The following is a 26,694-nucleotide window of genomic DNA, read 5'->3' on the forward strand; positions in this document are numbered from 1 at the left end:
TCACATGTACCTGAGACCTTTTCATCCCAGACCTTAGGCATCACAGCTTAAGTCCCCCTCTTCCCTTCCTTTACCACAGACAGGTTTTAAAAAAAGAGGGGCTTCTCTCCCTCCTCCTTCCCCCCAAGACTTTAACATCACCTGTGATTACAACCTTCTTGCCACCATCATTCACTGTAGTCAAGTATGTGCAAATAGAATTTTCTGTAATGATGGAAATACAGACACATATATATCTACCTGTATTAATATATAGTTACCTGCCACTATTGATCATTTGAAATGTAGCTAGTAAAACCAAAGAAAATACATTTTTAATTTTAGCTAATCCCAGTTTAAATAGCCGCAGATGGCTAGTGGCTATTGTTTGGACAATGTTACTATTTATGAGATTATTGCAGGATGCATGTTGATACTGGTAAGGAACTCTCTTAGGTTCATGTGAACTAGGCACCTGCAATAAGACTGAGACCCTCCCCCCATCATTTTTCCCCTCAGAGGAGAGAGTTGCAGGTAAAAAGTAGCAAACTTTTCCTCTTAGTTGCTCCTCTTTTAATTTCCTTGTTAGGTGGGTAAAGCTCTTAATGCATTCTGCTTGGAACCTAGATGCATGTATTATGCAAAATAGTCACAACAGCCCTAAAAGGTAATTATCTCCATTTTATACATGAAGCACAGAAGAATAAAGTAACTTGCTTGATGTCTCAGAGTTAATAAGCCACAGACTTGGGATTTAAACCAAGGTCTGCGTAAAGAAATCCTGTCTTCTCACCATCTCTGCTCACCAGCCCGTGACACAGCCATTTTCAAGCCTATTTGTCATCACTGCACATTCAAAACACTATGTGTGAAGCTATTCTGGGTCATACTGCATTTCCTTATCATGTTTCCTACGTTACTGAGCAATGCAAAGCTGAGCTTTCAGTGCTGCTCCACAGATTCCTGTCTTTGCTTCCTGAGTCCATATTTATACCTGTACCCTCATTAAGGAGATGGGATGCTTTCTCAAAGGACTGAAGGGTTTTGTTTTGTTTTGTTTTGCAAGAGACTTATAAAAAATCCTGGGGATATACACATTCAACACATCCTCATAATTTATCGATGCATTATTCTTTCCCACTTTGCTAGTGAAGAAATGGAGGCTTAGAATGATATATTCAATGAACAGCAAACATATCAGGAAATCAGAAGGGGGTCCAAAAATAGGAGCCAAGTCAATGTGCAGCCTGAAGTTAAGGCAAGATGCCCAAAAATATGGAAGGGTCACCCCTTCCCAACAAAATCAACAGTATTTATTTCCAAGCAGTTCTTAGAAGTGAAAATAGGCAGAACTGGAAATAATATTGCAGACCACACATTCACCCTCCTTCTCACAAGTGTGGCCTGGGAAATTTCTCAAGACCAAGGTAGCTCATCTCCTTAAGAGCGTCAAATTAGGTATAGAAGCAGTAGTGGACCCTTTTTTACCTAAGCATGAATGGATTTCTGAAAATATTCTGATAGCAGCATAAAAACAGGACCTCCATGCATGGATCAGTCTTGGGTTCCAGCAACAGGAGCAATATATTATGGTGGGCAAATGTATTTAATAAATGACATTGGGAAAGGTTTGATTTAAGCCAGTTCATTTATTTTATGGGGTTGTTGATAGGTCTTTGAGGGCAGTTATTTCCAGACAGCCTATCCTTGGTAAAATGTGAGTTATCTTCCTGAGTCAAAGAGTACTTGAGAGGACAGGAAGTCAACAACGTTCTCTTCTAAGCTTTCTTCATTGTTTGCATAAAGCAAACTTCCATTATACTACATACTTTAAATGGAACTTCCTTTTAAATCTCCACTGGATTTTTTATTACCCTCTTGCAAGGTCAACAGCAGCTATCCTAGCCTTGGAAAACATGGTCTGCTTTTGAAAAGCAACAAGAGCAAGGGTATAAAAATGTAGATCCAAGAATTTTTCTCAGCATAACATCACTACTCAAGAAAAAAACTTAGAAGGACACGGAAGGGTCTTGGTAGGTCCAGCATCAGTATCCAGGTCAGCTAGTCTGAAAAGAAAATGGAGAGATATCCAGTGGGTCAGTGATGGGAAAAGCATACGAAGGCTTTGAAAAATAATAGACACAAATGAAGAGCAGAAAACTACTGTTTAGGGCTGCTGTGACAAATTATGACAGACTGGTTTCTTAAAACAATAGAAATGTATTCTCTTATAGTCTTGGAGACTGTAAGTCTAGAATTAAGATGTTAGCGGTGCTGGTTCCTTCTGGAGGTTCCAGGGAGAAATCTAGTCTCTGACTCTGCCCTTGCTTGTGGTGGTTGCCAGCAAGAGTAGGAATTCCTAGGGTATAACTTCATCACTTTGATCTCTGCCTCACTATGGTCCCTAAGTGGCACACCGCTTCATGGTGACAGTCATTACATGGCCTTCTTCTAAAGACCTGTCATTCAGATTTAGGGCCAACCTTAAACCAATTATCACTTCAGCTTAACTAATTAAAGCAGAAGAGATGCTTTTTCCGAATAAGATCACATTCTGAAATTCCAGTAGACATGAATTTTGGAGGATTCTCTTCCATCAGTACAACCACTGTAGGAATTATCAGTAATCCCTGACTTCGGGTCTCCAGAGAGACTCATGGCACTGTGGAGGGACTTTAACTGGGAATCTGGAGCCTGGTTGTGCTACACACTTGCTCTGGGGTTGGACTTGAGTGCACCTTAGTCATTCACACACAAATGAAGGGGTTAGAGGAGTTCCAGCATCTCTCACCCTGGGAACCCTGAATGGGCTTCATGGCCTCCATTAATCTTCTAAAATTGTGTGTACATCATTACACCTGGCATGCTTACACGTTCTTTAAAACAGATTTTCTGTGTCTTTCCTGAGGCTTCCCAAAGGTTCTTGAACCCGGGAGGCTGAGAACAATTGTATCAAATCATCTACAGAATTCTCCAAAACATTCTGACTTCTGGAGATATTTTTTTATCTGTGGTTGTGTTTCCCCAATTTGATGATCTATTCAGAGCTTCTGGATAGTGTATTAAAAGTATAGCCTTTAAAGAGTTCCTGTTGTGGCTCAAAAGGTTAAGAACCAGACATTGCCTCCATGGGGATGTGGGTTCAATCCCTGGCCTCGCTTAGTGGGTTAAGGATCCAAGGTTGCCATGAGCTGTGGTGTATGTAGGTCACAGACGCAGCTTGGATCTAGTGTTGCTGTGGCTATGGTGTAGGCCAGCAGCTGCAGCTCTGATTAGACTCCTAGCCTGGGAATTTATATATGCCACAAGGGCAGTCCTAAAAAGAGAAAAAAAAAAAGCATAGCCTTTAATATTATTTTATTTTGAAATATTTCCAGCTCATTCATTTCTAATCCGCCTCATTCCATGGAACATACAAACAGATCATTTTCTATGTTGCTCCTGTTTTATGCAATAGAACATGTCAATGAAACTCAGAGCTGGGAGAAAAGCTAATGTCAGCATGGCAGGGAAAGAAACACAGCTGAACAGGTTTACAACTAGACATGTGGGGTTTGGTACCAAAGGATTTAGAAGCAAGTAGGGGAGAGGCTAGAGGTTACATTGTGAGATTTGGAACTTTGTAATAGAATCCAGTTTTCCCAGAGTCTGGAATGTCGCTCGTCGGACATTTTAGGGTCTCCCTAGTAAATAACAACTTCCTAGTTATTAACAAAAATTCATTTTTTTTCTGTATAATTTTATTTATTTTTTTGGCTGTACCTGTGACATGCAGAAGTTCCCTGGGCCAGGGCTCGAATCCAAGGCACAGCAGTGACACTGCCAACCCCTTAACTGCGAGGCCATCAAGGTTAATGGCAACTCTCATCAGACCACACAGTCTGTACTATGTTTAAAACAAACAAAATACGCACCCCCCTCTGTTTTCCTTAGGCATCCTTTTATGTACATCCATGTACAACATAGCTCTTCAGGAGCCATTGATGGTTCAGTTCCCAGATTCTCTGGTCTCCTTTAATTTTCCCCTCCTCTTTTTTTCATCTGCCTGATTTTTTTATTTCTTCAACTCTTTGGCTCTTTCCCACACACAGCTGAACAAGAGGAGGGAAAATTGATTCTAATCTACTGACCGTGTTGCTGCTTTTCTACAATTTGAAAAACCTGTGATCCTGAGGAGTGATTTTAGTTACACGTGTGACTTTTCTTGTCCTGTTACCACAGAAAATCAAATTAATCTTTTAAATTGCTACAACATAGAATTGAAAATTCACCTTTACTCTGTGAAGGCTGAATTTTTTTTAAAAAAATGAAGTTTTAAAAAGAAGATTTTTTTTTTCTTCATGGTAGTTTGTGATTTGCTTAATTTCTTAAAGCTTCATTTCCATTTCTATGAATATAATAGAAAATGTGCCAAATAATAAAACAATTATTGACTCTTTTTTTTCACTCTAATCTAGGGATGTTTCAGGGACTTACATGTGCTTGAGCAGAGTCAGTTTCTCTCCTGTATTCTTGAATTGACACCACTGAGTGTTCTTTTGAGAGAAACACTCTCGAAGAAAGCCCCAGAAAAAGGCATTCAGAAGTGAGTATGAGGTCTCTTGATGAGAGTATACTTTCTGCATACCTTTGTTAAAAGAAAGTAAACCACAGTATAGCCTGAGACCCTCAGGGAAAGTTGAGTTCGTAATTACTCCTTAAAGGTCAGTGAAAAGAAGGAAAAGCACTGGAAAGTTCTGAAATGGAACTCTCGATTACACTGGCCAAGAAATGAATCCCAGGCAGGCAAAATGTGAAATCTAAGAAAACAGGTTGGATTTTTAAGCTTGAAATAAAAGGTAATGAGGTAGATAGGGAAAATGGAAAGGAAACCGCCATCCCTGCAGAGTTGCTAAAAACCCAGAGGGCAACAGAGGAAGGCTGCTAAGGTCCACGTGGTCATCTCCACTTTGTCCTGACTTCTGAAGACTTAAAGCCAGTCCATGTTCATGTCCATTGAGAGCTAAAAACAAAACTGATTTAACCATCTTGGATTTGCCATTTTATCTTTCTGATGCCCAGTCTGTCACTTTCTACATAGATTAAAAACAGCCAACCACCTAATTTGCTTTCTATGAGGATAGTGTCTAGATGTGAGAAGAATTTCTAAAAAATCTAAATATATAGGAATGTGTGTACATATATATTTTTTTCCAACTGGGGGAATGGAGAGGACATTACCTAGATAAGAGCTTGAACCTGTGAGTAATTGGTCAAATCCATTTCACCTGCCATCACTCTGCCAGGTCCTTTTAAGACTTGCATGGGATCCAAGCAGCACCTGAGCCTAAACAATACGATGCTTGCCTGAGAGTTTCCAGAAACTTGGAGTCAGCTGAGTCTAGTTCCAGCTGTGTGGTGAAGACTGGATAGGACCACCAACCCTCCAAGTGCGCATGCGTGCATGTCCCCTCAGTGACCTTTTAAATCCATCCGCCCTGTAGTTACGCCTGCGCAGAAGGATGATTACACACCTTTTCCCAATCACCTTTCCCCACACCCCCATGCTCCCGACGCTGCAGACTACCCTCTGGCTTTACTCCGGCGTCTATAAATACGCCCAGCCCCTTACCGCTGTGGAGGCTGGCTTGATTTTTGTTCGCGTTCTTCTTAGCTGGGCTGTCTTGCGAAGCAACTCTTTTCTTTTTTTTCTGCTGTAAATCTCAGTGTCTTTTCAGCATTCGAGCGGTTGTCTTTCAGTAAAGTGACTCTGGCAGGGGGTGGGGGCAAGTTTTCTAAAAGTGCATCTTAACTAAGTAAATTTTTTTGAGTGATTTTTTTTGTTCACAGTTTTCAGAAGACTTGAGTTTTTGTAATGTTATGGTCAAGAAAGAACGCTCAAAAGTTATTTATAGTTAAGCAGTAGCTGCTTCTGTTAAAGATTTTTTTTCTATCTGTTGAAGTCAGAATTGAGGGGATGACCATGACACAGCTGAAGCTAAGCTAGCTAACTTCATGGATCTTTAATCCCTTCGATAATCTTTCTGACCACTAAGTTCTAACTTTCCTCTGTACTCTGTCCTTCCATTCTCCGAACAGCCCAACAAAAGATGAGGCCCGTTTTGTTGCAAAACAATAATGCCTCCGAAAGCCGGGAAGGGTTTTTCCTACCAACTTGACAGTGTAAGGGGCAGTGCTGTTTAAGTATTAAGCTGTGAAAGTGGTGACGATAGCTCAAGGAAGGCGTAGCGGCCAAAGTAAATTTCAACTAAGGTCATATCAGAAAGTATTTCCTAAAGTGGGAAGGTTTCCCCCAAGGAGCTAGAAAAAAATCCATTGACAGGACAATTTGAAAGAAAGGAGCCAAAATATAAAGGAAGTGTATTTTACCTTCACAGAATTGGTGATATAGCTACCTTCAATAACTTTTTGTGATTTTAAAAAAGCTAAATATGTATTCTAAAACATCTCTTGGGGAGTTTAAAATAGTTAATTGAAAAATTCTCTCTCCTATTCGTGCTGGTGGGTTCCACCAGGGCTCTTCTTCCTCTTCCACACGTGTTGATCTATCTCCTACTTGTCTCTAAGGAATCTTGAATGCTAAATTGGCTTAGTTACTCTTAGTGAAACTTGGTTTGTTCCACTTTAAAATTTTATTACCGTAAGAATGAACTTGGACATTAGCTATCAGGTTTCCTTCAAGATAACATGGCAGTTAGTCAATAATGGCTTAAATAACTCAACACTGGGTGGCACAAGACAGTGATAAAAGTCTAATACATGTAACTACTTAATCAAATTTTATCTAGAGGCCCAGGTAATTTGTTAGGATTCTGAAGCTCATTAAGGCTTGAAATAGCAACTTAAAATGCTTAGAAATACTCTAAATCCGTACTAAATCTCCACCCTACAGAAATTTCAATGTTGATGATTCTTGGTTGTGGGGCTGTCCTGGGCACTGCAGGCAGGATATTAGCAGCATCCCGGCCCTCTACCTACCAGATGCCATGGCAACTGCCCTGGCCAAGTCAAATCGAGGAAAAATGTCTCCAGGTATTGCCACATACTCCCTGAAGGACTAATTCACCCATAGTTGAAGCCATTTGCTTAAAATCACGGCAGAAAGGCAAAATAATTCAGCTTGTAATCTAGTTTTTCTTTTCCTCTTGAACTAGTTCATAGAAGTAAAAAGGTCGGGTATTCAGAAGTTACTATCAGAAAATGTAACTAATCCTTAACTTTTTTTTTTTTTTAACTGTCTTTGTTAACGTGGGAGATGATTCCTATAGAGTCCCAACTCCCTGCCTGGTCCATTGCCCAACCCAGGTTGCTTCTACTTTATACAGGAAGAAAAAGCCCTCTCCTCTTGAAAACTGGTCTTTTGTCTTGTACTCCCCTCCATCTTATTAATGTGACACATAAGCTGCTTTTGGAGTGGGAGGTTGCCCTAGGCACACAGATTTTTCTCCAATGCTAAGATTTTTGTGTCCTCTAGCTCTGCAGCTGGAAGGGCTCTGAGGGATGCTTTGAAGAGATGGTCTAGCAATTTCTGAGACTTAAGCTTGTGGAGAGTTGCTGGAGAGAGGCTTGGAAAAGATTTAAAGACTCCACTGTGTGGGCCACCTGAACTTGAACAAGACAATGAGACGTTGTTTGCTAACTAAAGGGGAAAATTCTTTAAAATTATTTTAGACATACTCAGGTTCCTAGGTCTGAGCATTCCTGAGTAGAGCAAGTCAACTTTCACACAAAATATTCCAGAAACAAATTTTTTCCCCAAAAAAATCTAATCATTACTCCCCAACTCATTAGAAGCCTGCTAGGAGTGTCTTTAATCTGAATAAATGAGGGGAAAACTAGGTTTCCTTCTTTATCCTGACATTTCTCTCCTAGGCTTACACTTAAAGCTTTGAGGTACAAAAACTAAATCATTATTAAGCATGAATTAAGTGCATATAGTTTGCTTCACACTGTGGCACTTTTGACTCTGAATACTGTATCTAGTGCTGGGGTAGAGAGCATGAGTTCTGACAAAGCATCACAAATTGAACAGCTTAGATTCCATTTGTACATTTACTCTGTGCCAAAGATTGTGCTTAGTCATCTTTATTTTTTTAACATTTAATCACACATAGTTCTTGTAGCAACTCTTAGGAATTACGTCCTGTCATTTCCATTATGGAGATAAGGAAACAGGCTTGGAGAATATCACATTTTTAGGGATGGAGTAGGGAATACAAATTCAGTTGTGACAACTCTCAAAGGCTTTATTCATTGGCCGATCAACCAACCAACCGATCAAACACTGTGTCAGAGGATGCTACTCTCCCAGGAAATTCTCTGGAGGGACTTTGATGTGAAAGTTGGCTCCCAAAGGCAGCCTACAATGAGAGGATGCCCTTTCTCTACTTAAGGAGAGTTTTCTCCTAACGTGAGCCAGTGAATACCTGCTGATGATCTTGCATTGCTAAAGAAACAGATTCTTGAGTCCTATCCCAGGCCTAATAATTCAGAACCCCTGTAATGAGTGGGAAGCAAGGGCAGGTATCTGCATTTAAAACAAACTCAAGTTGCTCTTAATTCCCCAGGGAAACTTGTGACCTGCTTGACCTCGCTATGAGAAAAGAGTGACTCTCCAGGCTAAATATCTCTGACTTTCTCCTTCAGACCCTTTCTGGCCCAGGAGACAGGGTGCATGTTCTGATTCCTTCAGCAGGCTCCCTCAAAGGATGGAGGAGAATGGGGACAAGGTCTTTGAGTCTCAGGCTCCCTTTCTGTTCAGCCATTGCAAGTTGGCTGCCTCATAACACCTGTCAGGCAGCCCTCTTCACACAAGGAAATCTTGAGTTTTCAGGAACTACACCCTCTTAGCTATTTAAGCTCTGGGTGATAATGTTCTTCCTGGTGCCCCCTCCAGGGTATGATACTATCTTCCACTGCTTTGTGAAAGCCTGTCCACATCTGTGAACAGTCTCCTTGTTATCTGCAGCATCCCCCAGTTAGCAGGGTCCTCTGGTTCCTGGCCGAAACTTGATCCATGTTCTGACAAACATAGTCCCAATGGCTATATACTACTTACTTATTCTAGGTTGTTCTTTCTATATTGCACCTATTAGGGACTTGATTTGCCCCTGAGTTGCCTCATCTGTTAAGTGAGTTAGTATACTCTTATTTCCAACTGTTGTAAGGATTAAATGAGAATAATGTAAAATGCCTAACATGTGCCTCCTATAGACTTTGAGTTAATGTTAATCCTGGTCACATATTTACAGCTGCATCTGTCTCCTCATTAACAGATCTTGATTGACCTCCAAGGCACTGCTCTTTTCAGACCTTCCTTGTTCCTTGTTCTCTCTCCCCACCAGCTCTTCCTGGCAGAGGACCCTTTGCTCACTCTGACACCCGGCTTGCTCAGTCTTACTGGGACTTAGAGCTCACTTTAAGAGCTACCCGGTCAACTCCCATTGTCTCTAAGCCATGTCCCTTTTTTGTGCCCGGGCACCAGACCTTTCCACCAACTCCAGATTGACCCTTATTTTCTCTGCATATCAATATGCATGTGTCTCCAGATTTAGCCCTCAGAACTTTCCTGATCTAAGCTTTAGTTTCTTTTCTTTTTTTTTTTTGTGGGGGGGGGAGGTGTCTTTTTTCCAGCTCTCAGATTTCCCTATAATCCAAGCATTTAAAGCCAATCATGCTTCTAAATCCACTTCGATCTGGAGCTTTAAAACTCTTACAATATCACTCAGGCATCTCATGTCATCACACTTGTGTAAGAACTCAATTGCAGGTAAGGGGCCCTTCTCAGCCTAAAAGCAACAATAAGTTGTTCTCTAACCTAGAAAAAGTTGAAGGAGATTGCTTGTTCATTTGAGCACCAAGCAAGGACTGCGCACAGAGGGTAGTTTATTTCTGCCCATAGCACATGTAAGAATGCAAGCAAGGTGTGAGCCAGTCTCCTTACTCAATCCTCCTTCAGAGCTCCTTACAATTAACCTGTGAACTTTCAAGAAAGGCAGTTGGATTTGAGAACCACTAAACCCAGATCCTACACGTGACTCACTATACAAGTTACTCTGAATGCTTATAGGCAGTGAACTATAAGGAATTAGTGGGTTATAAGACCACGAAGGTACTTGCCTATCCTCCTCTTGTCCAACAAGAGTCCCATGTTTTAGATGGAATATGCTATTTGCACTGGAATACCTGCTTCCTGCCTGATTCTGATTTCCTTGGTCTCAGACTTTGATTATTCCCTTGTTTAAATATGGTCTTAAAGTATGAGTATTAATCACCTGGTAATGCCACCGGGCTTGCTATAGGCTTCTCTGTAAATGTTGACTCTAGCTGTCTAGACTGAACTACTGTGCGCTCTGGGGCTTGAAATATGTGCTCTATGACAGCTATATTTTCTTTGGGACATCAGTGTTATTCCATAGTCACTCCTTGAATTTGCTCTTTGTTCTGGCTTTGTGTCTCTGGAAAGGGAGTTTATTTTTCTTTTTTGTGGAGGAGAGTCTCTTATGATTAGTATCTGACCAACACTCAATCTTCGAGATCGAGGTGTCTTCTGAGTATACCAGGCACCAATAGCTTGCAGTGTAACTGTTAATTCCCTTTAAGCCCTGTGTACTAGGGGTTACCCACCCGTGCTGTTCACACATAGAAAAGAATCTTACGTGAAGTGTCCAAAGTTACACCTACATTGAAATTGTTAGATTTCCTTACTTTATGTAATTTTTCATTTAAAGAAACTGAAGTCTGAAAGCCTAAGAGGTTTTTATGAGGAGTCCCAAAACCCAAACGCCTCTCACGTTTTGTCTCTGGAACGTAATCTGGTTATTTAGGCGTGGAGTGGGACCCCAAGTTTCTGCTTCATATGCCTATAACTTAATTCCTCATTGGCTAATTTATTTAAACACAGTATTAGGAATTAGGGAATTATTTGAGAACTCCATTCTTCAGAAGGCTACTATCTAGCCCTAGATAAAACAAATGCTTGAATTGAAATAACTCTTCCTCATGTGTTAGAATTTTTAGAAAGCATTTGACAGGACCAGCTGTTGCTTTTCAGCAGCAGTTTTTAAAACAAATTGCAACAAAGAAGAAAATGTGACAAAGAGTGATTTTAGACTAAAGATGCCTTTTATATATGGGTAGCTAGACAGCCAGGCAGTCCACTTGCAGTTTGTTCAGTAGAATAAAGTCCACTACAAGGAGCTGAGAAATAGCCTAATTTGCTAAGATGTTTTCATTTTATCCCATTAATTCATTTTACCTTAGAATTTGTGCAACAGCCTTAAACACATTGAGGAAGACATTATGGAAAAAATGTAAAATATCATTGTTTTTTCCCCAAGTATAGATACATCTCTAGTAAGTGCATCTCTGCACTTCTGTTCACACTGTTCATGTTTATAAGTGAGGTTAGCATTTCTTTAGCATACCATACTTAGTGATCCACAGGTTTAGGATTCATTGGAGTATTTTCTTCCAGATGTCAGTCTTGGGATCATTAGGGCCAGTGCTGTGCCTCTTCAGTAGTAGCAAGTTAAAATGCAAAATTCTGAAGTAGTATTTGCAGTCAGTAACTCTGGGAGGGCTTGCCATAAATCTTGCACTGTTCAAAAGTAAAACACCTGCAAATCTTCTATTCTGCCTACAGTGTGAAACTCAAGGTGAAATACAGGCCAGATATTAAAAGTTTATCTTCTCTCCCTCTTGACTAGGTGTACGTATAAAGGAGAAAAATCCACTTAAAGCTTTAAGTAAAACAGATCACATCTAGGCTATTTCCACTTTACTATTGATTGAAAAGCGCAAAAGAAGATACTGTCTCAAATACACATCATCTCTTTCTTGCACCAGTGACCCCTGTTATGCTGTCAGTAATAGCCCTGAAGTTTACTGTCTGAGCTTCCAGGAATTTGAATTGATTTCACCAGTTAATTAACCTCAGGACACATGGAGATCTCCACAGAGCATACGGCACTGGCCAACCGAGGGCTCTCGTGGCATTGACAGCTACCTTCTCCCAAAGTAGTACTTTCAAAGGAGAGAGCAAGGAAAAAGCCACATGACTTTCTATGACCTTGTCTTGGAAGCCATATACTGTCAACTTCCACCACAGTTTAGAGTCATTAAGTACAACCTACACTCAAGAGAAGGTTAATTAGGCTCTGCATTTTTAAGGGAGGAGTATCTAAGAATTTGTGGGCATGTTTTAAAATCACACTTATTTTCCACAAATGTTAGGTGCATATGGTGGCCAGCAACATATATTTAAAAGAAATGGAGAATTAGAGAAATTAAATGAAGTATATGGTGTGTGAACTACTTCTCAATAGGCTAATTTTTTTTTTTTTTTTTTTTGTCTTTTTGCCTTTTTTCTAGCACCGCTCCCGCGGCATATGGAGGTTCCCAGGCTAGGGGTCTAATCGGAGCTGTAGCCTTCGGCCTACACCACAGCCACAGCAACAAGGGATGCGAGGGATCCGAGCTGCATCTGCAGCCTACACCACAGCTCACAGCAACGCCCAGATCCTTTAACCCACTGAGCAAGGCCAGGGACCCAACCCGCAACCTCATGGTTTCTAGTCAGATTCTTTAACCACTGCGCCACGACGGAAATTCCCAATAGGCTGTTAATTTTTGTGTAAACAAACAGTGGGGAAAGCACTTCATAGGAGAAAGAATTTGATCTCTAGAGTTTTACACCCAGTTTTTTTGCTTTGTTTTGTTTTTTATACCAAGGGTGGGTCATCTAAGCCCCATACCAAACTTAAATGGTGATGCACTGGAGCTGGTATGTTCTGACTTGTGAGTGACAATCATTAGTATTTTCTCCAGTTCCATGTTCAGTGACACCAGGTTGGAAGCTTGAAATCAACCATAGTGAAACTATTTGCATCATGAAAATTGATAGTCTACATATCTTCCTTCTTCTAGAGAACTGGGTATTTTAATATTGATGAGCACATAACTATGATTGATTCTAAGAGAAAGAAAATTAAGGGACTTCTTTTACAACTTATTTTTTATTTTTAAAAATATTTTTGCTTTTCCCAAGGGCCCTAAGGGTAGCAGATGAAAAGCCCAGAATTTGGAACTACTGTTGAACGAATATAAATTAGCTTTATTTTTGGTGTGTAGGATACCTCTTGAAGAGGATCAGTGGCTCCACGTGGCCCAGACCATTTTCCTTGCCTCCATCACAGTATCAGTGAACCTGTAATGATGAGGGAGACTATGACTAGTTAGCTGACTAGTTGTGATTGGGAAATTATTCTACTTCAGGGGCTGAAATTAAAGAACTAATGAAAGTCAAAAGTAAAAACAGGTGGTAGTTCAAGAAAAAGAGAAAAGGTCACAAATGGAGAGGAACCCTATTTTGTACTTACTAGGAAATTGCTAGAAAAGGGATATATGAAGGATCTCTGTATTTTCCAACAAAATTGTGAGACTATTTTCTCAGTACAGAAAACGTTAGACCTCATTTCTCTAATTTGGCAATTATTCCTCAAATCAGTATTCATTACCACTAGCCTCTGCTGAATACTCTTGAATAAGTATTCCTTATTTATGTGATGCCTTTTTTTTTTTTACATATTGAAACATCTATATTACACATAGTGGCAGTTTTGCAGAATTTTCTGTGCAGACAATCATACAAACACAATCCCTAAAATGGAAGCATGTGACATACGGAGGATGGAGAAGGATGAAACTGACTTCAGTGGAGCAACTGTTTTTTAGCAATAGTGCTAATAGCTCAAAAGTGATCACATTTACAGATAAGAAGTAAAAGACTGTGCCAGAGACATGTGGGTTAAGACACATGAAATCTCACCACCACGGTAGCTCTGAGAACTGACAGCTCGGTTACCATGGAGACAGAAGCAGAGACACCAGCTATGAACTCAGAATACCAATTAACAGCTAGCTCTTTATGTTACTAAAATTGGTTGTCAGGGAAACTTGCAGGATTCGTTCAGATTATCAAATGGATTACAAACTGAATCCGAAAGTCAGATTCTTTAGAATTTTATGTATCTTGAATTATTTATGGAGATTCATGCTACCCTCAGGATAGTATCCATTGTCTCTTCTTCGTCACTACCCTTCCTTGTTTTGTTTCCTTTAAAACATTCCTTAGGCAGATATTGGGATATATATTTTAATGTTCTTGCTTGTTTTCCAGCAAAAAAAAAAAAAAAAAAACCTAAAACCATACCTAACAAGAACAAAACAACCTAGATGTTTTGCCTGAATAGCTGTATTTTTTTATCAAGCAACTAGTATCTAATTATGTAACAGGTGCTTCATATATGGTATTTACTCTTCAATTTCTGGACATACAACTAATCATTTTTCCGAGAAGCCAGTATTAAATTGAATTGTTTGCCACGGGTAGTGTTCACCCTGAAGCTTCATTATCGTCCAGCGTTTGTGGTGTAAGCAATGGTAAAGCCCAGTGGATAAGAACTAGCTTGTCTTATCCAAATCTAGCAACTGTTTCTTGGTAACTAGGTAACCTTAAACAAGATATCTAACTTCTCTTGTTCAGTGTCCTCATTTACTAAGAGTTCTTACTAAGATGTGACCACTTTTCACCACCTCCACTGCAGCCACCCTGCTCCAAACCACCAGCCTCTGTGCCCTGGATTATTACCACAGCTTCCCAACTTAGTACCAGCAGCTGGTGTGATCCTAATAAAACCTAAGTCTGTTCATGTTATTTCTCCTATGGCTCCTATCACTTAAGACTGTAGTGATATTACAGATCGTGCCTCTAAGGGACTTGGCACAGTACCAAATGTGGAGTAAGCACTCATTCATTGGACAGATACTGAGTACCTATGATTTGTCTGGTACTGGGGAGACACCAAGAAATATCCTTGACCCTGTGAGTTTGCCTGTAAAATACAGAATGTTAGATCATGGTAAGTGCAAAGAGAAAAATGTAAAGCATGAAAGGTCTTTGGAAAAACGGAATCTAAAGGGTCCTTTATGATGGCTCTGGAGAAGGCAGGTAAGCTGATGTTTGAGTAAAGACATGAGTGAGGGAGTGAGCCATGTACGTGCTAGGGTAGAGAGCACCCTAGGGGGCAAGCTCAGCAAGGGTCAGGTCCCACCTTGGGGGCAGGTGCCTGGCTTCTGTGAGGAAGGAATAACTGAGGAGTGGAGGTCAGAGACTGTGGAGAGACCGCATGTACCTGGAGCCTTGCCTCTTCCTTTCAGTGAGATGAAGAGTCACCTGGACTTTGCCATGAGCTGGACTTTACCTTGAGCTGTTTTGTTAGGATCATTCTGGCTCTTGGTGACAAGTTGGGAATCCATTGTAATAATCCAGGGAAGATCAACTAGTGGGTTGGTGGCTGCAGGAAGGGTGATGAGAAGTGATAGGTGCTCAGTAAATAGTGGCTATTTGGATGCTCTGACATTCTCTATACCTTAAGCTGGATTAGTTACACAAACTAGCAGTTTGTTCCCTGTTTATGACCAGTCAACTCATGCTAAGCAATCAAGCCGGTTTGTATGGTAGTCTAATTCACAGTATTCCAACTTAAAATAAATAATTTCCTGGTTATTCTCCTTTCGATACCTTGGTACCATTTACCCACAATGTCATACAATATTAAATAAGTAACATGAAAACTACATGGTGGTTTCTATAAGCAAGGGGTGGAGGTGGGTGGAAATCGGTGAAGGAGTCAAAAGGAACATATTTTCCGCTATTAGATGAATAAGTTCTGGGGCTCTAATGTATAGGGTGATACTGTAGCATGGTGACTATATTCAATAATACTGTATACTGCTACCCTGCTGTCTAGCACAGGGAACTATATCTAGTCACTTGTGATGAAACACGATGGAGGATAATGTGAGAAGGTGTATATGTATATATGTATGGCTGGATTGCTTTGCTGTACAGCAGAAATTGACAGAACATTGTAAATCAACTATAATATATAAAATAAAAGCTTAAAAATATAACAAAAGATGGTGGTGCAAAAAAAAGTTGCTAAGAGTAGATCTTAAAATTTCTTGTCACAAGGAAAGTATCTACATGAGGTAATGGGTGTTAACATGTTAGGGTAATCATTTTGCAGTCTACATATATCAAATCATGCTGTACACCTTAAACTAATAGAATGTTACATGTCAATTTTTGTTCAATAAAACCAGGGAGAAAATGAACAGGTAAAGTTTTTAAACAACTTTCAGAATTGAAAAAAAATATTAAATACTCAATGAAGTATTTATAACACAAACTTTAATGAAAAAACTATACAAATTCCTGAAGGCCATAAACCAAGATAATGAAGGGTTATCTTGTCCCACAATGCCTTGTGCCTTACAAAATAGTAAAGTAACACCTGAAATTTTTATTGAAGCAAATCTGTTAAGTAACAAAATTGTATCCCTTTAGTGGCTGCTTTTATAAGATGCAATGTATTTACTTGAGGGTTTTGTTTACATAGGCAATTATGAGCAAGCAAGGACTAAGGACTTGCGTCCTAATAATAACGGCTAATAGTGCTATACCACTTAACTTTATGCTAGACACGCTTCTCAGTGCTTTTAAGTCTGTTATACCATGTTGTTTTTCTTGGCCTTTCCCCTTTCCATTCATAACCTTTCCTCACCTTCACCACCTGAAGTTTAAGGTGGAAATGACTTCCTTTCCCAAAGGCCTAGCTTTCATTGATACTTAAAGAGTTGTACAAAGAAAAATATTTTCTCGAAAAATGTGTACAAGGGATTACAAAATGGGGTGTGGAATCTCTTGATCCAAAGAAAGGGAGAATAGTTTTCTTAAATTAAAATATGGTTCTTCTCAGGGTGATGGAAGAAGAAGGCTGAGTGAGGGGCTGCTTGGGCTCCCACTTAGCACCACTGCAAACAGAAGTCCCTGGTCTAAAGAGCCTGCCAGTCCAGTGGGATTATGGCTAAAAAGAGAAATTAAGTTCATGTTAAATTTTCCTATAAATAGGAGTTTGTGGCCCAAGATTCATGCATATACATCTACAGTGTAAATGAGATGTTTCTCCCAAATTCAGAAAATGGCAATACTACTAAAATTAGTGGTAATTAAGAAATGTCACATAAGCTTTTCCCACAGCCTATACAGCATTTCATTGCCCTTCTTAGAACACTTTAATCTACCATCATAATATAAAAGATGAGAAATGGGATCATTGGGATGGCTAGCACATACCTCATTTTGTGTACAAAGAGACCTGACCCTGAGCTGCTTTGTAAGTAAATCTTATAGCTGAAAATCAACTACAAGTAGAAATAACCAACCAATGTGAAAGCTTTCTCCTTTGTTAAAACGTGGTTTTATTTCCGTATCATAAAAGTTAGCTAGATGAATATTGTTTGGGGGCATATACTTTGTGCTTAAGTTGGCAGAGAAGAATATAAAGTGCTTAGGGCAAACATACAGGCAAATAATTCAAATCATCAATGGACGTGGGACACGTATCAGTCACCCAATTTTCTAGGAGTTTAAAAAACAAAAACTCTTAATAGGAGAGATGAGTAGAAAAATTCCTATTTTGAGAAGATTCCAGAAATACACTAATGATTAAAGTTTTGAAAATATGTAATGCTACTGAGGCCAGCAAGACTCTCCATCAATAGTCATCCACTTGATGTGGCTTCTTGTGAAGTTAAAAGTAATAGCCAGAAAGCTTACCCCACTGTCCTACACTCCTCACATATCAGCACCATCTGGCTTGCTGAAAGGGGGAAGGAGTCCTAGCTCCTACAATATTTAATAAGTTATTTTCATGGTGCTATTGATGACCCTTCCAAATTCACATGGATATCACAGTAAATGTTACACAGTCTGTTATTGATTCAAATGGGATTCTGGATCTTACTGTGGATTCACCATAATTAATACCTACCATAATCATAGACAGCAACAATAAGCAGCATACAATAGAGTGCTGAATAAAAGAGAATTTCTAGGGCATGACTTTATTCTAGAACCAAATATACACTAAACTTTTAAAATGGAAGAACAGCAAAATGACAAAAGTGCACAAACTTTGGACCCAGACACTCTGGGTTCCTGTCTCAGCTGGTTGCTTGCTAGTGAATCCAGGCAAGCTACTCAATACTCGGTGCCTCATTGTCCTCATCAGAGCAAATGAAGATACCAGTAGTACCCCCCACAGAAGGCTGCCTGAGAATTAAATGAATTATTGTATGGTAAATGTTTAGCATCAGGAGGAGCACATAACAAATGACATGAAAACATTAATGATTATCGACAATGAGAAAAGATGACCTGTGGTCCAGATTCTCCTTTTAAAAACCATATTTTAAAATAACCATTCTCTCAATATTAAAGTAAGAGCTAATTGAGGTCTTACCATTTAATAGATCCTGTTAAAAGCAGTGCACATGTTTTAGTTCATTTAATAAAGGAGATTTCTAGTGAAATACTCTAACTTAGATAGAAATAAAAGATTTCTCCATTAAACTTAGGTAGAAATAAAAGATTTCTCCATTTAACTTAGGTAGAAATAAAAGATTTCTCCATTCAAATTTTTTTATTTAAAAATTAGCACTTATGGAGATAATCAGCTCCTGAGACATATGTCAAAGTTCCACTAATCAAAGTTGGGATTAAAAAATAGCCTTTATGAAGTGCAGAGATGATACATTGAATTAACTATGTAGTATACAATTAGAAATTCCTACTGTTCAAGATCAAAGCTAGTACAGTCTCTTTAACTACTAGAAAGGCTATTTTAAATGCAGGCCAGACAGGATCCAAGCTAATTTAGGGTCAAATTAAATCACATTCACTCCAAAACCAAAAGGCATGCCTATTACCCCTTTCTCCTTTACATACAAGAATATCTCAATCTGTTCTTGTATCAGCATAATTAGCAACTTATGTCACCCTGGTGCTGAGATAAATACTAATTAAAGAACATTTTTGTGCTATTAAACACTCGCCTCTCAAACCAGCACTTCGAAATGCGTTATCACCTGGCTCTATAAAAAGGAAGCTAGGGTAAATACTTGCCTCTACCCTAATGCACGCTTCTTTTGCATAGAAACCCCTTTGTAAATATAGCTCACAATTGTCAATATGAAGCACAGGGAAATGAGTTTCTGTGAAGAAAACAGTACTGTTTGCTTATTCCCACAGATCCGGCGATTCTGTGCATGCAGTGACAGCTGGCCATTCCACAGTGGACAAAAACATTTCCCTCTGGCATGTTCTCTTCACTGGACTGTGTTGAACAGAGGCCAAGTTCACTTTATAGCTATTTCAAGGGCAGACTTGATTATTTCAAGTGCTCTAACAATATTTGCTTTTCTAAGGGAGCACTACATGATACTCAATCTTGGTTGGCTCACAGACTTATACCTACAAAATCTCTACAAGCTGGGCAAACTTTCATAATTACAAAACACACACTCTTGCCATCCAGAAGCCTTAACAAAACAACTCAAAAACAATGTCCTTTTTTTTTCCATTTCCTTCGATATAAACTTCCTCAGAGCACACTCGGGTTTCTTGATAGCAGAAGGAGGTTAAATAAATGTTGAAAACAAACCATTAGACTGGCAGGGGTGAATTTTTGAATGGCCTCCAAATTCCAGCATGACCATTTCTTTCTGATGTGCCCTTTTAAATCCTAGGATATTAAAGCAGTTGGTAAACATTAACTCAGATCCTCTTAAACATCTTTCTGGGTGGCAGATGTCTGAGCTCACAAGTAGGAAAGTGTGCTTGCTGACAGGCCTTCTCTCTGCAAATCATGGCTAATTCCTGGCCCTATCCCAGTCAGATGGGGAGGTGCATTTCCAAGTTTCACAGGGGACTGTCTCTGCTGTGAAGCTAGAGCTCAAGTACCAGGGTCAGGGCCTGCTGCATCCTCGATGCTCAATGTACCTTTGCTGCATGAATGAAACTCTTCCCTCTTGTTGCTTCTTTGGCAGTGTCACTTAAAGTTTAAAACAAGAACAGGATTCAAATAGGAAAAAGTCTTTTTAAAAAAATCTTCTGAATGTCAATTACATTCATGGAAGAATTTGTTCAACTGAGTTTAAAGAAACTAGGTTCAATTTCCTCTATCCCTCAGATTTAATGAGATATAATTGACAAAAGTGTGCAGTATGATTTGATGTACATATGCATTGTGAAAGGATTCCCCCTCAAGTTTGTTAACTAATATACCTGTCACCACACATATTTCTCATTTCTGTATGAGAGAGAACATATTTAAGAAAATTTCAATTACACAATACAGGATTATCCAACTATACCCTATACTGTGTTATATACTATATCCTGAGACCTTATTCATTTTATAACTGAAGTTTGAACCATTTTTAAAAATATTCACATAAGTGATACCATGTAGGATTTATCTTTTTCTGTCTGGCTTATTTCCCTCAGCATAATGCCCTCTAGATTCATCAGGTGCTGCAAATGACAGGTTTACCTTTTTAAGGCTGAATAATAATCCATTGCATACATACACTGGATCTTCCTTTTTTTAGGGCTGCACCTGTAGCATGTGGAAGTTCCCAGGCTAGGGCTCCAATTGGAACTGCAGCTGCCAGCCTACACCTCAACCCCAGCAATGCCAGGTCTGAGCTATGTCTGTGACCTTCACCACAGCTCATGGCAATGCCAGATCCCTCACCCTCTGAACAAGGCAAGGGATTGAACCCGCATCCTCATGGATACTAGTGAGTTCATCACTCCTGAGCCACCACGGGAACTCCTAGATCTTCTTTATCCATTTATCCATTGATGGACTCCTAGGGTGTTTCCCTACCATGGCTATTGTGAATAATGATGCAACTATGAACATGGGGGTACAGATAGCTTGGTATTTCTAACCAGTGTCATCTTTATCCCCTGAGTGTTCACTTACTACAATTTTCTCAATGCTTTCTCAGAACTAATAGATACTGAAGGCTAAGCTAAGAGTTCAAAGTATGTCCTATAAAACTACTGTATAGCATTTTTTAATCCTTCAACTTTATAAATTACCATGAAATAAAGAATTAAAAGAATCAAACTGGCCATTGCAATCTTGAAATTGTTCTTTGCATTAGTATGGCATTTATTTTGTGCCCCTAGGTTTCAGTGCTAGAAATATTTTCATGCTGTACTCTTTTTAGCTTTATGGTAAAGGGGTTAAGAGATGTGTGAGGTTTCATGGAAAAGAAATACTGCATATCTCCATTTTCTGAAATATCTTTATAGAAGGACTTGACAAATGTTTTCCGTCAAGGGCCAGATAGTAAACATTTCCGACTTTGTGGGTCATAGTCTACCATGACTCTTTAACATTGTAGCACAAAAGTAGCCACATGACTACTGGACAAAGTGGGCATGGATGAGTTCTAATAAAACTATTTACAAAAGTAGGCTACAAGTTAGCTTTGGACCTCTTGGCAGCAAATTTGGCAACCCTGTTTTTTTTATATCATGCTTCTTGAACTTTGTGATACTAAACGAATAAAATGCATCAGGAAAATTGAGTTAAAATCTTTAGTCTAATAAAATGCAGAACATCCAGTATTGAGAGAAACGTTTCAGCCATACAGTGTGAGTCTAAAGATCATATCCTGTTGCTCTATAGGTTATGTGCATCATAGCAGCTCCTTTGCGGAACTATATTTCCACAAAATCCTGTCTTTTAAAAAGACAAGAGGTGGGTACATGGTAAAATACTTGGCATTCCCCCTAAATCCTCATTGAAAGGGAAACATCTCAGGTGATCTGGTACTTAGCATTTACCCTAGTTCCTGATGACAGTGTCAATTCTTGGTTTCCCTCTCCCTTCCAGCCCTGCTGCTTCTCCCATAGCAGCTCCCGAGTATTGGCTCCAAAGACCCTCCCTTAAATGGAAGAATGAAAGGAAGGATCATGGGCCAAAGCTGGCCTTCCCTGTGTAGGCTGCCAAGGAAACTTCTGAGCAGTACATTAAGAAGAGAAATAGCTGCCTGGCCATCTAGTGCTCATTCCAAATTTCTGTTGAAACCTACCCCCCCCCCTTTTTTTTTGAAGCCTTCTTGAAAATACTTTGTAATTGGTTTCTTCTTTGCTCATCAAACATTTGCTGTGCCTGAAGGATCTGATGGCTTTCCACACTTGAGAACACTTATAACACAGTTTTGAGATTTTGGTGCCAACACCAAAACATACCTAAGTGATTTCACCAAAGACAAGAATAAAGTTCACATCATTATCCTAATAAATACTACTCATAACTATTACCTTTCTAGCCCATTTGTCAACTATAATCGAATATTAAAATTTCCACAAAACTTAAGACTTTGGTATGGATTCACCTCTTTTTGTCAAGGCAAATATTCTCAAATAGAACTTTTTTTTTTAATATGAGTCAATGGTGAAGAGCTTGCCCAAGAGCTTTGAGAAAATAACATTGTTATTTCAGAATTAAATGAGCAAAACACTACATTCTGTGTGACTGACCATCTGTGACGATTAAGAATTTTTTTTTTTTTTTTTGTAAGGCCATGTCTTCTCATCCAGGACCCTTGTCAGAATGCCCTAGGGAGCCAGGTGGAGAAAGACAAGATTTCATTTTAGTAAGCAGCAATTTAACTGCACTGGACCGTATTTGAGGGAAGCCTGTGCAAACAGCTATCCAGTATATGGAGTGTTCACCAATTTGTTGGTAATAGGGTGGATGATCTTTCTCCCCACCAAATTCTAATACTAACATTTGCAGGGATAAGTGGTAAGTGCCTGTGTCATCTGAGAGCAGGGGTGTGCATCGCCAGCAGAAGGCTGCTACCAGGTACGAATTCAAGGTGGCATTTGCTTTTTAGATGCATTGAGGTCCATTGTCTGGTCCTCAAAATTACAGGCTGATCTTTTGTCATAGAGATTGTATGGATGTTGGGGATTCACAGTAACCCTACTTGCACAGATGGCTGTATTAACTCAATGGCAGAGTTGACATGTTTGGATTGGTAGGTCAATACTCTTTCCTGGAAGACAAACTACTTAGGGAGGTTACATTTTTATAAGGTTTGGGGAACTAGAATTAGAACATAGGGAATTCATTACGTAAACAGGAGTGTTCAGCAGTGTCAGGGTATCGTAATTTGACATCCCTGTAAATGGTCCCATCTATTAGAAGTATAGACCTACCTCTTCTGGGCTAGACAGAGCATTACCCACCTAAATCGTACTTGAGTGGCTGTGCTTATTTTTTTTTCAGTCTTATGGGTTAGTGGTTCCTGAGCCTGTATGAGCAGCAGAATGTCTTACTGAGCTTTGAAAAGGTGAAAATTCTTTAACATCCCATGCCTTTTCTACCACAAGATCAACTGAATCATAACTGGGTGACCAGAAATCTTATTTAGAGGATTATGATACGGACAGCATTAGTATTTTGTAACCCTCGCTCTCTGATTCAGACTGACTTGAAATCAAAATTATGGATCTGTAACCTGGAAAGATTAACTTGTGGGAATTAAATAACCTGGCAGGGCCTCTGTTTCTTCATCTGTAAAATGGGTATAATAATGCCTACCTATCCAGCATTTTGGAAGAATTAGATAATTATAAATCCAAGCCTAACTAAACATTCAGGAAACTAGAGATCTACTTGTTGTCTTTTCCCAACAGGAAGTCTGTTATAAAGATAGAAGATTGAAAACAAGTTCTTGGGTTCTCATAAATAGGCAGTCTTTTTCTGGCTTAATGTCCCAAAGACAGTCTTATTTCCCCTATTACCAAGTTTTGGGGGTGTAGATTTCTTCTAAATGTCCCCAAAATATAAAGTGACTCTTTGTCTATATTTTTATCACAAAAGGCACAAAGCTTATATCAATGGGTTGAGACTATTTCAAAGGAAAACTAATCAGTTACATTTTTTGGAGAAATTTTTAATATGAAACTGGTTGAAAGGGTGATTATTAGAAATACTAGTTTCAAATCAACCATGGGCAAAAGGCATACAAGACCATTTTGTATTGCTCTTCTGATGCATGTATAGGACAAAAGAATTTGTCCAAAGCAGACAGGATAATGGTGTGGGAAAGAAACAAATAGGGCAATGCCCATCATGCCAAATAACCCCTACTAAAGCCCAAAAGTGTAAAAGCAACTGGAATTAAGTAGCCCCACTTAGGAGTCCCCTCAATCCAGAAGAGACTCTGTAGTTTCCTGCATGATGAGATGGGTAGAATCCATGCTTCCTCAGGTTTACAAGCCTGGAGGTTATAAATGCTATCACCCTAAAATGAGCCCCACCTCTACAGGTGGTCCCACCCATTCCCAAGTGACTTCTACCCTCATCCAGGCACTGTTTGGGCACTTTTGGGAGAGCCCCTCAATCTGCACATGGCCAAGGACAAGACCAGCCACGTGGCCGGGGCCCTCTCAGCAGTTCTCTTGCTTTGGGTCCCTTTGCTGCTCTCTGCCGCTGCGTGCTGGATGTCTGGTTCACATGTGCTCACACTACAGACCAGCCTCTGGCTCTTTGTGTGGCATGTTTCACTGCTAACCACTTTTGTGACATCTCCTCAGACCAGGCTGAGAAAGCACTCTCCAGGGGCTAAATCCAATCTGCATGCCATGTAGACACAAGGATCTCTCAGATTTGCTGTAAAACTTCAGAACATGAAGGTTTAGTGAAAACAGCCTTTCGGTATCCATCATGACACCTTCCTCCCTTTTCCTGCCTCCTCAGGTCCAGGCTTCCGTCACAGATGAAGGAACAAATGCTCCCCTCTTCTCAGCAGCTCCACACCCACGCTACAATGTTCATCTTTATTATCAGGCCCAGGCTCCTTTCCTGATTCCAACTTAAGATCGCCTCTCTGCCAAAGGATTCTTCGTCCCTTTAGTGAATAGTCTCTGCCATCCAGTTAACAACCCAAATCCCAAAAGCCAACACCTGAAACTTAAAATGGGGGCCTATTTGATAAAGATAAAAATAAGGGAATTAGAAAAGATTAAACTGACAAGGATCTTTGTTTTTTTCTTTCCCCATTTTGAAAAGTAGCCAGTAGGGTGATTCACCACCCAGGACCCTTCTAGTCAGGTTATTCCTTCTACTTCTTGCATGTGCAGTATTGATTTAAAGCTGTCCCTGCTAACAACTGTTCTGACCCTCTCCAAGTGTACCTGAAAAGGACATAGGTCCTATTATCATTTCTCAATAGATTTATTACCCCCTGGTTTACAGGTCTCGGGAGGGTAAAAGAGAGCCCACTGACTAGGAGACTGAGCCTAAACCCTCTCTGCCTGGAGAGAAGCCACTGACCACCACAGGCAGACAGATGACAGCTGCCTTACATTCAAAGTAATTTTGATCTGCTTCTAGAGATCCAGAAAACTGCAAGCACAAAAGGTGTTTTTACAGCTCAGATCATCACAAGCCTAGTCTTAATTGCTGATTGATTTTTCAAGAGTAATTACTTTTTTTGTGTCACTTAGTATTTTATTCTTTGAATACATCACATATGTGTCTTAGTTTTCTGTGAATTTTTTTTTCCCAAGGATGCTCATGAGCTTGTTTCAGGGAGTGAAAAATCTCAAGCATCATTGCCTGTCTAAATATGACAGATGGAATTAGAGGAAATGTAAAGAGTTGCATGGTTCAGTGTTAACAATAAAGAATGTTTAAAGTGTACTGTAAAGAAACACATTATAGGAATGGCCAGAAAGCAAATATTTCAACACTGTTACTTCAAATAATTGTTATTTTGGAAAATTTCAAAGGAAGTTTAATTTTACTACAGTTAGGCTGCCTTTCATTTCTCAATAGCATGTGTTCTGCAGGAGTTAATGACAAAACACCCAGGGAGCTAAGCCAAAATCACATTTGCAATTCAAAAAATATAAATCATCTCTATGAAGTGGCTTCCAAGCCAATGTTCAGATCATGTAAAGCTCTATCTTCACTCTGGGTCAATTTAGATTTGTGGGTTAGTTATTACTGACAATGTCTTTGCTGTTATGAAACACATACATACAGTAGTGTGCAGTTCAAGAAAACTTCCCTAAAAATAGAGATGTTATTTAAAAAGGATAAAATACTGTTTTGCAGTAAATAGGGGGGATAGAATTACTAGTTAGGAAAATTATGCCTTACATGGTATATTCTGTTTCACATCCTGAAGATAAGAGGAATGACAGTTATAAATATGTGAAAAGTGATGTATCTAGCATTTTTAGCTTTTGATATCCTGATGGATAAAAAGGTACTAGAAGTCTTGAGCCAAAATTGGCAGAGAATCAGAAAATATGTTAATACTTAACCTTCCCCCTAGGGTATGTACTATATGTGGCTATATTATATTTAGCTACACACATCAATACCATTATCTTTATGACATAGACAATGGTTTTCTACTTTCACATATATTCCATCATTTGGTTCATGTGAGACAAGTAGTATTTCTTCATTTCTTGGATGAGGAAGTTGAATAAGCCCAGCATACTATTTGCTAGAAGATGAGGCTGCAGCAGGGACATGGAAGACACATTCCTATTCTGCAAGATGTGCCCATCAGCTGGGTACCATCTAGAGTTTGAGAGAGAACAGAGGGACCTATGCATCCCCTCTTTGTAAGAAGTCTCTTCTCTGCTTCCCTCTCCAAGACCTATACTTTATAGTAATACAACTCAGAGGGCAATCATATAGAAGAAATTCTCATTCATAGCACCTGAGATATAAAAACCAGGTTACTTTTCCAAACCCA

General features: G+C 39.4%; 2 protein-coding genes across 2 annotated transcripts in view; both read left to right on the forward strand.

Annotated features, from left to right (window-relative positions):
* LOC102159433 (uncharacterized) overlaps positions 1-26,694 on the forward strand; it is a 908,266-nt gene that overhangs the window by 719,092 nt on the left and 162,480 nt on the right. The gene's annotated exons all lie outside the window — the stretch shown is intronic.
* On the forward strand, positions 5,597-25,206 carry LOC106506503 (uncharacterized). Its single transcript, XM_085002293.1, has 5 exons — positions 5,597-6,141; positions 6,872-7,011; positions 21,591-21,662; positions 22,489-22,563; positions 24,678-25,206. Exons 2-5 carry the CDS (start codon positions 6,880-6,882, stop codon positions 24,795-24,797), a joined length of 399 nt encoding a protein of 132 aa, XP_084858419.1. The 5' UTR covers positions 5,597-6,141; positions 6,872-6,879; the 3' UTR covers positions 24,798-25,206.

This window comes from Sus scrofa, chromosome 16, assembly GCF_054392235.1.
Source record: "Sus scrofa isolate SSC_HxYL_T2T_F1_AM1 chromosome 16, Sscrofa_HxYL_maternal_Yorkshire_Landrace_v2.0, whole genome shotgun sequence".
Taxonomy (NCBI): Eukaryota; Metazoa; Chordata; class Mammalia; order Artiodactyla; family Suidae; genus Sus; species Sus scrofa.

Bases quoted from the DNA above. Each gene is read 5' to 3' on its own strand.
- LOC106506503 (XM_085002293.1), top strand. From the start codon at position 6,880: ATGTTGATGATTCTTGGTTGTGGGGCTGTCCTGGGCACTGCAGGCAGG. The intron at 7,012-21,590 runs GTATTGCCACAT...GTTGCTCTATAG, and splicing joins TCGAGGAAAAATGTCTCCAG to GTTATGTGCATCATAGCAGC. The intron at 21,663-22,488 runs GTGGGTACATGG...TTTTTTTGTAAG, and splicing joins GTCTTTTAAAAAGACAAGAG to GCCATGTCTTCTCATCCAGG.